General features: G+C 38.8%; 1 protein-coding gene across 2 annotated transcripts in view; it reads right to left on the bottom strand.

Annotated features, from left to right (window-relative positions):
- Positions 1 to 1,013: 1,013 nt before the first annotated feature.
- Positions 1,014 to 14,432, bottom strand: part of ZFAND3 (zinc finger AN1-type containing 3) — a 134,660-nt gene continuing 121,241 nt past the window's right edge. Inside the window, exon 5 of one of the 2 annotated variants that reach the window (XM_038132887.1) lies at positions 1,014 to 3,635. In XM_038132887.1, coding sequence (XP_037988815.1) covers positions 3,481 to 3,635 — 155 coding nt within the window. In that variant the 3' untranslated portion in view covers positions 1,014 to 3,480. The remainder of the gene's footprint in view (positions 3,636 to 14,432) is intronic. The other variant, XM_038132886.1, reaches the window with a different exon arrangement.

Genomic DNA, 14,432 nt, shown 5'->3' with positions numbered 1-14,432 from the left:
CCAGGGGATTGCAATTTGTCCAAAAGAAAAGTAATGCAAAATTTAAGTTCCGAATGTATTTATCACCTGCCATTTAATTGAGAAAAGCAGCTAATAGAACTTCTGGATTGCTGGAATTGCACCAGGACTCTTTTCAGGGTGTTTCCTGTGCACTACTAAAGAGCAGTTCATGTTCTCAGGTACCTCACGTTACAGATGTGCTGCTGCTCAGTCAAGACACAGAGCTGCTTTGAAACAGAACAGGTACACAGCAATATACCCAGGCAAGCCTTATTTTTCCTAGAAGCCCTGGCTCTCACCTAGACACAGGTTTGAAACAGGATGAAAAGGCAGAGCTGTTTCATGTAACTTACCTTTACTAGAACACAGCCATCTTTTTCAAGAATCATACAGTTTTATAATTTAAAGTACCATAAGAATTTGAGGAAAAAAATGGGTGAGTGTGACCCATGAATCAGCCACAATTTTAGTTCCAAACTATTTTCCATTTTTAAAAAAAATATTAATTACACATTCTCTCTCCCCCTAATAGAGTAAATTATGGGGTTTTCAATTAGCCTTGTGTTTTTAGCATCTAGATGTTTAAGAAACAGTAGTTATTCCTCTGTTTATCCATTATGAATATAGCTCATTCAGATTTGGAATACAGCTACTCTAGGTGAAGCTGTCAAAGTGCATGAAAGAACATTTAAGACATTTTAGTGCCAGTGATACAGTACAGTATGCATTTGACTTGAAGAGTATGCACAACTTATTCCTTTGATTACTGTATGTAACCTCAAAGTTAAATGGACCAAACTGGCTACAGGAGATTTGCTTACAAAACAAATCCCTCAATTCAAACCCATGAGAAATACTATCCTTCCCTTCCAAACCTGCAGAAAATCCTGTCCACTATTCACCAAGTGTAAATTCAGCTTGAAGTTACTGACCTAACCTTGGTCTTTTCCCCGTTCGTATTTCTTACATGAATTTACAGTAGAAGTGGTGCAAAATAGCAAGACCTGTTGGAATAGGCAGAAAGGACTTCAAACTTTAATCTGATTGGTTTAATTTTTTTTAGCATGAGGAAAAAGAATAAAGTTACAAGATTCTTTTAATATTTTCACAATGTTAAACTAAAACTGAGCTCTAGGCTACATGTGTAAGTAAATCTAGAACACAAAAGGGTTAAATAAGATCTTCTTTTAAGATACAAGAACTTAAGCTTTCTTTACGTTTAACAAACTTCACAGAACAGATACTGCAAAGGAACAACCCCCTCCCCAACTTTTTGTTTAAAGTGAACATTGTCCATAATTCACATGAACTTTAAGTAGTGTCCTCTCAAGAGCCACCTTGAAACCGTCTGTGCACTTGTAACGAGATTAAAGAGAATATTAAGGAGGAACAAAATAGCATCTTCAGTATTAATGCAGAAAAGTCTTGTGTATCAATCAGAATGCCCATCAAATGTTAGGACAGGATTTTGTAGGAAAAGAAAGTGCGTATCACAGCAGCCGCCAAAATCCGTGGTTTTTTTAAACTCCTCATGGCAATGTAAATAATATCCTTGGACAGTCCCTCTCACCAGGACCACTTCATGAAAATGCAGCCCATTACAGAAGCTTTTGCTGCTGGTTCATATTCTTGAATAAGAACAAGGAAAAAAAAACAGCTTGCCTTCCAGACAGCTTGCATTTATAATGATGGGACACTTCTGATTTGCTTCATGGTTAATGCTAATACAGTCAGATGCTGAGTGTGTGTGTGGAGAGACATATATATATATATGTGTATATATATATATGTAATTTTTTTTATTAGTTGTCTAATTGTTAAATGTTCCTAACTGGCTACCAAAGTAACAGTATAATTTGGCCTATAAGGAGTTAATTACCTGTAACAAGTAGAATGGAGGATGACTCATACAAGCTGGGGTTTTCCAAGTGACAGGTTACTTCACCCCCAATGTTTCACATCTGCCCAGTATTTGAAGATGAGACAAAGTCGATCCCTCCCTCAGGTTTTCTTACAAATGTACCCACTTGTTAAGAACTTACTAATCGACTGTGAAGTTAAACTCATTCAGGATTAAGCTGGGCGACATCGGCACGAATCATTTTTACCTGCATGCGCCCTGTGTGCAGCAGGAGACAGCCCGGTTATGACGTTTGCTTTTATGTTTCCGAAGCGGCCGAGCTGGCGCGGCTCAGCTCAGCTCAGCGTGACACACCGTAACACAGAACCAAGGCTCTAACCAGATCCAGCTCATGCTTTTCACATCCACTTGCTATACTCGCTTTGTGGGCAGGGATTTTCCTGGGCGCGTTCAGCTGCATAGAAGGAGGGCTGGTGGAGCCCCTTTGATTATCTCATTGACACTCTGAACGTGAGGAACACGAACTCATTCTGACAAAGGGTGTTTGTTTTACAGGTTGTTCCCCAATACTGTTACTGAATTCCGTTTGCTACAAAATGTCCTTTTTTCCCCAATATGTAAGTCTAGCTACAGAAAGTCAGTCTGTAGAATCCAGCCATGGCTACTGTGCTGTGAATTAGCCTTATTTGATCAATTATCAGATACCTGCACTTAGCAAAAGGCAAACAAGAGCCAATCAGGTTTCGGCCAGTGGGAATGGCTGCACTGCTCAAGGTATGTGGAATCTGTTCACACAACGCGTAGAATCTCTGTGGATGCCATGTAAAAAGTTATGCACCATTTACTGCTCCAGGATGGAGTTGGCTTTAAGGAGAGATCATAATTTAACAGAGAAGAAAGAAAAAAAGAAGGAAAGAAAAACCAACCCTGATAGGTTCTTTATAGTAAGATACATATAAAAATTTTTCATAAGAATCTCTGTCCCCCTTTCTTTTTGGCTTCCTGGGAAGAACCGGAAAGGTGTTCCTACCCCAACAGAATCCCTGATGCTGGTGACACTGCCTAACTCAAAAGCCACATGCGATGAAGGCACGAGTGACCAGTCAGGTCTTCTGGGCTTAAGCAGCTGCAGGTGCTGCTCCGAGTAGTATTTCACCTCCTCAGGATTCAGTAGCAGTGAAGAGGTGAAAGGCTGCACATTAAACAGTTTGTCCGAAAGCCATGTGCATAGCAAACTTTTACACCAGCTTCTATACAACTATTTGTTTTAACTCTGCAGCTGGAATGTTTCCAGCATAAGGCTTTTAGAGTGACTCCAGCAATAACAGAAGCCTTTGGATTTTTCTTGCTTTGTTTAAATCCACTAGCCATACTCAAAAATAATATTTCTTCATGTTTTATTTTTATACGGTGGCTAGCAGGCACCTTAGTAACCAGCCAGAGATAGATTTCAACCACCATCAATCCCTAAACTACAGTACCAGGACGGTTGGCTAAAGGAAGGAAACTGATTGGCTGTAGTCTGAAACTTGCCTAGTACAAGGTGTCTGGCTGACTTTGTCCTAAATAAGGCTAACATTAGTGAACTAAGAGAACAGCATTTGGTTGCAGTCTTGCACTCAGGAACATCCTTCGCCAATGCGTTGGCAAGATCTCCCTACTTTCCGATCCAGTTTCACCATTTTCATGATGGCCTCCTCGCGCCCGCGGCCCATGTGGTCGAACGTGCAGTCGTGCTGTTCGGGCAGGCGGTGCAACATGCAGAACACATAACCTGCCAGAGGGAGACAAGAGACACCGTTAGGGACTGCTTACAGAGGTGGCATCTCACCTGAACCACAAGTGAGTAACCCCCCCCCTCTACTGGGGGATTACTCAGTTCTCAAAAATTCACACCAGTTTAAAGCTTTTACTTATTTTCTTACAGGGTAACAAATATTTCATCATTTACTGCCTTTTGTCGAGAATTTATCAACACAGTACCAAAGCTCAAGTCATATGAGATTTGTTGGCTTTTTTTGCCATCCTCTCATCTTATACAGAAAACCACCAAAATCATCTAGGCTACGTTTATCTACATAGTAACAAAGCTAATGCTTTTGGGTTTTAATCACCTTCACTGAAATATTTCATACTTTTGAGTAGACTTTGTTGTCATTTCTGAAACTCACACCTATGGTACTCTAGGGTGAGCTCCCAGGCAGATTTTCAAGTCAGAACTGTTAAATTTAAGCACCTTTCTTCCTCCTCACTGCCAGTGTTGGCAGTGACGGCAGGAGAGTTCACTGCTCCTTCGCTATCCTGGTCTTCAGAAGCTTCTTCCCACGAACCATTCTGACACTAACCACACAGGCATTTGACACAGGGATGTGGCATGCCACATCACTTTGCTGTGTAGCTGAGAAGTTGAGGTTATTGTCTCTTTGTCTAAAGCTCCTCAATGTTACTCAGCTTTCCAGGGAGCACGTGACTTAAGAACATGCCAATACTTTAGCCTGCAGGTGAGGAGGGCATCTGCCATAGCCACCACTTTCTAGTCTACAAAGGAAATCAGCTTTTTCCTTCTTTGTCCCTAACACTTTGTAACAGTAAAGAAACTGCAGCAGATGCTATAGGAGGGAGAAGTCACACAGATACAGGGCTCACCAGTCCACTGTATACAAAACCAAGTATGGTTCATGTAATATTGCCTGTGCTGGGATATTTTTCCTGCCTGATGGTGCAAAGAGTAACACTGCCTCTTACTTGAATGCTTTACATTACTGCTGCTCCTTAAATGCTAATAAGATATTCAACCCACAAAACTATAATATTTGAGAGATGGAAAAGGACAAAAATGAGTGAGTGAGTGACTAGGAGAGTGCTTTGTGCATATAAACACACACACATATATATGAGAATACGTGGGTGGAGTAATTTAAGTTCCTGGACTATAAAATATCAATTGCAGGAGAGAACAACTTGCTACCTTTATATTAAAGTGATTGCTAAGAAAACAGAGAGGGGAAAAGTGTCATAAATGGAATTATTTTTAAAAAGTGAAGAAAAATCGATTTATCTTTGCTCTTCGTTTCAGTAGCACCAGGCTATGAAAAGACACGGATATCTGTGTCTGGCTTTGAAACCCAGTTCTAGGAACAAAGCCAAAAAGATAAGTTTTCTGTATTGGTATGTACAATTCAGAAATATGTATCTCACCCCTTGTGATCGTCGCCTCCACTTCAATCTCAGTCTGGGTCATACCACACTCAAATATGACAAATATCTTTCCCAAGGTGCCAAAAATTCATGGTCTGATTGTTAAAATGAAAATATCCCTGGACTACAGTGCCAATACTGAACAGGCATTTCACTCAGTTCTCTCTCACAGAAAGCAGGCTCTGAAGGCTTCCCTTATTTCTTGAAATAAGATATCAAACTGCTGAACCAATGTCCACTGCAGGTACAAGAATCATAAATACCTACCTGGATGAGCTCAAAAATCAAGTTGATCATCTTATCTGCAATAAATGTTTAAGAAAGAGATGCAAGACACCACGAAGATGGTGGAGGTGTATCAGCCCCTTCTAAATAAAAACTGGTTTTAAATCCTGGCAGTTTTACAGATCCTTTCCAAATGTTTAACAAGCGTATGTAGAAATGCCATCTAATGTTACTGAAAGAGGTCTTGAAAATTTATACCATTTTCTGCACTGCTTCACCAAGACCCTTTGACAATTCTGTAAATGTAGTAAGGAAGTACATATGCCACATGATATATCACTTTTGAACATGACCTTTCAATTGCCCCATTTCTTCCTCTTCTACAAAGCCTCATGCAGACCAGCACAGCTTCATGATGTTCCTTTCCACCCTGCCACCCCTCATACAATCTATCCTCTGATTTGCCCAATCTTTATTTCATTTTTGAACACCTTTTATTTCTTTATAGAGCACCTGCACCTGTTTTCATGCAGGAAAATCTGTACTGGACACTATATTTATTCCACATGACACATTATTTATTTTTTCTGTTCATCAAGGATTTTTTAATGCATTCTTGAACAAAGTCTCAGTGACTGTCCACAAAAGAATGGCAGGTGATTTTCATTTTTCCCAGAGTATGGGAATAGTTATGTCTAATTTCAGCAACTAAATGATCTGAACCTGTTATTAATGTATGCATATATATATATATATATATATATATATTTAAATATGTACTGCTAATTAGAACAGATAGTATCTAATGAAAGAACACCCAAGCTCATTTTGAATGTTCCAAAATAGTTCTCTGCATATATTGGCTGATTCATGGAACGGGTCTTATTCTGGTTGAATTAGCAATGCAGATCTCCTGGAAGCTCCATTTCCAACAAGACAATTCAGATCTTTAGTCTCACTGCTACAAATGCTGAAGTCACTTTAAAGATTGGAACTGGTTTTTTGTATGTTTTATTTAAAATTTAAAGGCCTTTAAAACACTGTTATTCAGCAACTAATTGAGTGACATTAATTCTGAACATTTTTTCATTAGTTCAGAGTGGGTATATTCAATCAGGCTATTACTGCTGTATTCACTCCTTGTTTCCTCAGTGGTTTGAAAATCAGAATGGACACTCTGTGTTCTGCACGTGCACAAGTGCCTGAGTCACATCGAGGCCATCAGATTTTACAGCAGTGCCATTACTGACTTGTGTGTGCTGGGGCAGAAGGCCAACAGATGCATCTGTATCTTGGTCCTTAATGCCAATCCATATTTAGAGGTGAAACCTTTTCTCCTGAGAACTCTGCTTCTACGGTTACAAAGCAGGTTAGATAAATGAACTCCTGCAGTGTATATGCTGTTAAGTTCATTATGGGATGGTATCAAATACAGGTTGTCTCTTAAAGGAATTTACTGCAGAAATGCTTCTTTTAGCACACTAGAACTAAAAGACAAAATAAATAACTTTTCTACTAGTGTAAAGAGCATTGCAAAAGGGAATCCATCTGCCAACTGAAGTTCATTTGCCCAAGTCATCAACCTAAAACATGCCAGACTTCCACTCCCAGTGCAGAAGATTTCCATCTAGTAAATGTAATAATACATCTCACAGCTCTGCAATTGTTATCTGATGTTAGAAGTAAACTATGAATCACTCACTCCTCAGGTCTCTAATGCAAACATCTTGGAAAAACATTAGGTAGTGCCTCAAAACATTTGAGCTCCTCTGAGCACCACAGAAACTTCTACACAATGCATCATAAAAAATTCACTTCCATTTCATCACCAGAGCAAAAATGGCTAAAGCCATAAAGAAGATCACCATCCCTGCCTTACAGAGGAGTCACTCAAAGGAAGCCCAAGACTGCACACAAGCATCTATGAAGCTGCTTTCATCATTCCTGAGGAACCTGATGGGAAAAGGATATTGGAGAGAACAGAAAACATAATAGGCTTCCATATTCCAGAGCAGAGAGTTATCACAGACCTACAGTATGCTGTGTGTGGGTAATGAAAAACAATTGCCTTTTCTTCATTGCTACACTCAAGAGCCCTGGTACATTTTTGAGTTTCTGAACACTGAGCCGTTCAAGTATCACTGCTGACATGGAAAGGCAAAGCCCTTCATTACCAAGTACCATCAATCATCTTAATTGTTCACTCTAGACATTTATCCTTTCATTGCAGGCACCAACTGCTCTGAAGGTTTAGCCTTCTATGCTACAGTGACCCCTTTTGATACATTCAAAGAAACTCCCACTAGTAGGTAAAAGAAAGTGAAGTCAACATTACCATAAAACCCTGAGCTTCTGATACTTAAAAACCATCTTACCTATCCACTAGGACCAGTATTTATTATTTTCATTCCCAAGTCAACAGGCAGAAGTTCAGAACTGTCAGAACTTGTAGCTTACACCATTTCCAAATTTTATTTAATAAACAACCTATGTTGGTCTAGAGCCCTATACAAATCCTATTCAAAAGCAGTCCAAGTAATGACACACATAATTCTGTGCAGAATTCTGTGCTGTGTGCTTTGACTTCACATTCTTCACAAGATATTTTACTTCTCTTGCAAATTTGAAATTTTAATCAAGAGATGTTCAAACAGAATTTAAAAATACCTTGTGACTTAAGATTTCAAGATACTGCAAAAATTCTCTACCAAAGGTGAGAAGTAAACTGCGTAAGGTTAGAAGAAAACTAACTATGCCAAAGGTGTATTATCTAACAAGGTATTCCATGAATCTACAAACAGATTTCTGTTCAAGAACAGATTTTAACATGTCTTTAAACTATGAACATATCTGCAGGCTATCACACAGCACAGCCAAAGCAGGCAGATGAGCCAGAGAGAAGGTCAGCTCATGCTGCTGCACTGTTCAGAACAACTGCACACCATTCACCCCCAGAACAACATTTATGCATCTCCCCCATAGCCCTTCCAACTGGAAAGATGATTTAATGTGTTGCAAATTATACTAACAATAAAACTATTTATAAGTAAGTGTGGGAAGGAACTTTTTTTGGTTTTTTTAAAGACATGAAATAGGTAAGAAATGACTGGAAGAGCAAAACAAATAGCTACCAAGACACAAGGCAAGATCCTAAAGGCTTCAGCACCTGAGAACTGCAGTATGACCCAGCTTACTTCCCTGTATTCTGGAGGCTCTTTAGCAAGAACATGCAGTAATGGAAAGAAGGGACTGTGTGCTATAGTCCAGCCAGGCAAAACTTCCAGGGCAGCTCGTATGCACTGCGTTAGGCAATATAAATATATTCTAGTCTGCTGACAGCTCCATTCTTGCATCTACTCTAATTATCTCTCCTCTCAGTTCTGTGGGAATGCTCTGCACTAGCATTGTCAAGTTTCATTACACAACTCAAGGAAATTTCAGGTTTACTGACATTTTCTGCATAACCAAACCAAATCCCACCAAGCTAAACAACGAGGTTTTGGAAATAAGCGAACTAAACTCTTCTGTTTCTCTTTCCCAGCTCTGCAAGTTGACATGGACTTTGACAAAGTGGTAAGTACCTCAGAATAACTTGACTGGGAATCTTGTCATTCATTTCCAAGGGGGAAGACGAGCACGCCACAGTATGATGAAGCTTTTTAACCAGATAGATGTACTTATTAAAACTCCACTAAATTGAGGTAGTCCTTTCAATAATTTCCACTCCAAACTGAGTGGATGGAGAGTGTTAACCTCTAGGTGCTCAAAGTAAGAAGTTTCTAAATATCAATGCACATTGTCTTAAGCACTGCCCTCTCAAAGCACTTCAGTTCCATGAATCTTCACAAACAGCACAGCTGCAAAAGGTTCACAAAACATACAGTAGGATAAAGAGTACTTTTCCTATTAACTTATTTTTCTAACCATTTGCAACGATCACTGCAACTTAATTTACAGTATTTTCTTCTTCATACAGATCATTGATACCTACTCACAACTATCAAAATGATCAATAGCTGAATCAAAGAGAGGAATAGGAAAGAGGTGGTGTAAAACCCCTCAGAATGTTTCTTTTACTCTGGCAATCTGTCCCTGGGACTGGATGGGCACCCTGGGACTTCCATCCTGCTCTCAGTCAGCGATAATCTCAGGTTTCATGCTGGAAGCATATAGCTCTCTGATATCTCTGGTGCTACATAAGAGTGCTCATGAGATCCTACAGATTCATTTTGTATTTCTACTACTGGTTTTATACTTAGGAGAAAAGAAAGGAGTAAGAATTTTTTTTCTGTTCTTCCTCTGTTCTACTCTCTGCCATAAAGAGGGTAAAGCAACGTGTATGTATCTGCATTAGAGACAGAAAAAGCATTTGTGGAAAGGACTGCCCAAGAAGTGAATGGAAGAGTTGTATACCAAAGAGAGAGGACATAATCTTAATACTGTAACACAGCCACTGGACAGGTATGGTTAAAGGTTCTGCAAGAATTTTTTCAACTGCAAGGAAAAGACTCTGTATTTCCAAGTTGGGTAACAAATAACCTGTGTTTCAAAGGTGTCCTCTGTCTATTCTCTTTAAGATCATAACCCTGGGAAGCTGCTTTAGGGAGCACTAAAAGATGCAGTTTGGCACTGTGGAGACCCTGCAAACAAAATATGTTTTATCCCAATTCGTACTAATTTCAAATACACTTTCCTACTCATTTGACTACTTGCACAGAAAGATGTCAAACTATTTTTCCCTACATTGAACGTGACAAATTTTGAACAGAGAATTCCTATCACTTCAGGACAGAGCATGTGGTGCTTTTTAGGGGAATTTTTTGGATCAACAATTCTTAAGGAGGCTCTACACAAGGCACTATTCTATTCCTTGTCTTTGGAACTAAGAAGAACAACTCAAGGTTTCCTCCTGTTTCTTTGAAGACATTGTATTTGGAATGGAAAAAATTAAGATATGGCACTCTTCTAGACTCAATTCTTACTTTTGCTGTAGTGAACACTAATCCCAGAGAAGTAGGGAAAATGTTTAGAAACAGAGCTGAGGTTTTCAGGAAATTATTTCTGAATTTCAAATAATCCCTAATCAAAGTCATGAATACAGCACATCTATTTTGTAACAGTAAACTGCCATTAACAAATGTTTGCTATGGGTTCAGGTCTGACTGACTGAGTACTGCAGGTCTCTAGTCAAGATTGTGTCCCAGTTCCATCACGTACCAGAAGAAGATGGTGGTTGAATAATTTGGTTTGGACCAGATATTTTTCTAGCTGTACAGAACTCATGCATTTGAGAGTAAACACTTCCACATCACAACTTCTTCACCCACAATAGATTTATAAGTTAAGGCTATTATCTATTGGGAACAGACTATCAGAGCAATTCAGGTCCAAGATTACTTCCATAGATACACCATGCAATCAATACTCACTTCTGAAGTGCTTCATACCTCAGAGGTCACTGACTTACACAGTAGTGACAATGGCATCTGTAGGCTCCCCTTCTGACCTTATACACTGTCCCTGGTTTTTGGTCTCAGCTTTCATCCACAGCAGTCAGGCACAAGCAGCAGCTGTGACACCACAAGCTCACTCTCCAACCACCAGAACTGCTGGGTTATTGCTCTTGTGTAATCTCTGCAGAACTGGGCTCTGGCCCCAGTTCATCTGTGATAAAGGATGCAACTTCCCAGAAATTAGCATTTTAAGTTGTCATGTAATCTGTCAATATAACTAGAAGAAACATTTTTCACCAAAGACTTTTGCGATTGTTGATACACAAAGGCAGGAAAAAAAAACCCCAAATAACCAAAACTGGTTAAACTTTAATTTAACAAGAGAATTTTTGAAGAAATCATTTTGTTCCAAACAACTTACAGCATCAAGTGAGGTATCAGATACTGAACATCAACGATTAACTTATTTGAAGGAGTGGAAAAGTAAGGGTCAACATTAGAAGTTTAGACTTTAGGTAGGTGAAGAGTTTCCTTATTTAAACAATTGTGTGATTTTGCAATGGTGTATTCAAGAGGAATTAGTATCACTGCTACACTTGCAAAAGACATATTCATTGCCACGTTTGCATGACCAAGAACACACTGAAACTGCACTTCCCAAATCATTCCTAGTTTCACAAGGTTATGTGGGAAAATGAATCCAAATAACAGGATGCACAGTAAAAAAAGCAGAATTGTGTCAAAAAGGCCTCCTAGTGTCCAAGGCAGCTAATGCAATAGAGGTAACTCATACTAATAGGTTACACTGCCACAAATGTTAGTACTGCTATAAAATTAAATCTTCCATGGGTTATACCAGCTTATCAAAAGGCATTTGTTTGCTACTCAACATATTTAGATTTGAGCAGTGTAGACTCTCTAGATTTGAGCAGTGTGAAACCTTAATTAAAGCATCCTGAGAAATGGCAGGTGGATGACAGAGCTCTCCTAAGGTCAGAGCTGGGGCTTGTGCAGTATTTAACACTTTAAAAAGAGCTGCGTGAGCCTTAGTACTTCTAGAATTCTCTACACCAAGCCCACCTGAGCTTCTACACTTCTCCCAGAAGCTGCGTATTTAATTAAAAGCTGAAGTGTACCCAGAAAGTTAATTAAAATAGCAAGCAATACCTAGTGATTCAATAATGTATGTGTGTAATTTTGTTCAGCCCAATGAAAATGTAGGAAAGATAAGGCTACTAATAAAGAACTGGAATGAATAATGAAAGGGTCTGTTCTAACATCCAGCATGTGTTGCATTAATTGTAACAGTTCTCCTGGATCCTGCATGTATTTTGACTTCATCACATGCTGAATATGATTCCAGGTTTGACTTTCAGTCTATTTTCTGAGTTGTATTATTTATGCCCTGGGTTTCAGTAGTTTCCTAGAGGTTGCACCATAGTGATCTACAGTCTGAGAGCAGCTAGGCTGGCTGGCCAAACAAGAGAGAAAGAGTTCAACTTCTTTTAAACCTAAATAAAATGTGTTTTATGTCTTCATTCCTTATTTACACCTGTTCAGGGTCTCTTAGATTACACCCTCTGCTCCATGAAAATCTTCTGTTACTGTAGCCTCTTGCAATCTGTGTCAAGAGCAATTCTTCTTCTAATCACAGGAAAACAGAGCTTCATTCAGAAGTCCCATTTACACCACAAAGGAAAACAAATGCTTAGAGCAATGTACACTTCCACTATTCCCTTTTTTTTTTTCTTTTGGTGCAGACTTATAAAACATTCCTGGCTCCTGCTTGTTCAGAATACAGCAGGACGCCCATACATGACTTGTGCCTGTAACTTGCAAAACTTTCATCAACTCGGGAATGTTTAACAGCTCTGAACACCTCTGTAAGCATTTGCATTTCAATATGTATAGATACAGTAAATAAATACATTACTTTTAAAAACTTATGAATACTCATGTGATCATAAGATCCATTGTTGCAGTTTCTCAGCTCTTGAAACTTTCCTCCAAGGCCAGTAGTACTTAATACTAAAAGGCCCTGACACAGACTAATACTATTCTTTTTACTTTTGTGGAAACTGATGCACACTGATCTTAATGTCATTTCCTTAGGACATCAATATCCTTAGAACATCCACATTAAGTAGTCTCAAGTCTCAGTATCTACATTTAACACCTTCCTATAACCGAATTATGTAATTTAGGACCACAGGTGGTATTTTCCTCTAAGATAAAATTTTATTTATGGGTACTCCTTAGGGGAAGAATACTCTAGCTCCTGGAAAGAATTCTGCCTTTTCAAGCAAATTTAAACAATTCCTTTCAATTATCCTTCTTCTCCTCCCAGTTCTTGTGCAGCAGCTGTGATTATGTTCTTTCCCCACTTCTTCCTGTGAACATCTTAGACTTTCATCAGCAAAATTCACATTCCTCCCTACCTAAGCCTTACCTTGTGGTCAGTTAACTAGCTGGTAACATTCCTTCAGGATTCATCAGATTATTATGGCATATTTTTGGGCCTTCTGTGTCTACTTCAAATACCAAACACTAGTAGAATCAGTCATTCTGTGTACAGCTGATTATTAACATATGGACAAAAATGTTTGAATCATTTTTAAGGGGGACTTATCTGTCCTTTTTTCATAAGAAAAAAATTACTCAGAGACTGAGCAAATACTTCTCTAAAGGTACTGGGAAAAAATATAAGATAGTCTCAGATTTTTGTGTTCAAGTTCACTAGGCCATGTGTCTCTTGTGCATACAAGACAATTAAAAAATTGCATCATCTTGCACTTCATGGATACACTTCATTCTTCTGTAACCATAATACAGGTATGTAGGGAAGAGATTTGATGTGGCACACCCACAAAATGTTGATTTTTCACCCAGTACTGCAGTTTCCATTTGAAAACCCCCAGAAGATTATATACTGATGGACTTACCGCATCAGTAATGTCAAAATAAAACCACTTTTTGTTTTTAGAAGGAACACCCTAACTTGTTTTACTTAAGGAGAACTCGGGGACTTAAGAGATGAGTAGCCCATTTCAATTACATGGACTAATTGGGACTACAGGAAGGTAAGGAACAGGCTCACAACACATTACTAAATCAACACTGCAAAACTTTTGATAGCAACATGGAAGAAATCAAAACCAGCACATCCTGTAAGAAACCCATGTTAATTGAATGAGCTGGAGAACTATACTGGAGCCTCTTCAAAGAGTATTTCATGATTCCTAATTATAAGGAGCATGAACTCCATTAACACTTTTAAAGCTGTGGACAGCTTTTCTGAAAACTAGACACTAAAGCATTTTTCTGGGTCCTACACTTGGAGTCTATGATGCACCAATTAATCAACTACTTCTTCATTTCCAGTACTTTCAGAACACATTAGTCAGAAAAATCAACATTAGTTAACAGCTTCTATTCCCCATCAATTAAACTGGAGTCTTGGAATAACATCTTTATAAAATACAACAAAACAAACCCCCCTCCCCCCTGAGTTCAAGTTCAAACTTCAATAGACTTTGTGTTTTGTTGGGTATTTTTTTAATACTTGCAGCAATATAGGGTAAGATGCTGGACATTCCTGAAATGGCTGAAGAAAAAAGGGAGCAACTCTGGGAGCAACTCCCTTAGGAAAACAGCTAACACAAGGCAGCTGAATGTGGCACCTCTTACAGACTGAC

The sequence above is a fragment of the Motacilla alba genome, chromosome 3 (assembly GCF_015832195.1).
Source record: "Motacilla alba alba isolate MOTALB_02 chromosome 3, Motacilla_alba_V1.0_pri, whole genome shotgun sequence".
NCBI classification, from domain to species: Eukaryota; Metazoa; Chordata; class Aves; order Passeriformes; family Motacillidae; genus Motacilla; species Motacilla alba.
Note: the sequence above shows the minus strand (reverse complement) of the source record. Positions and strands in the feature narration are given on the sequence as shown.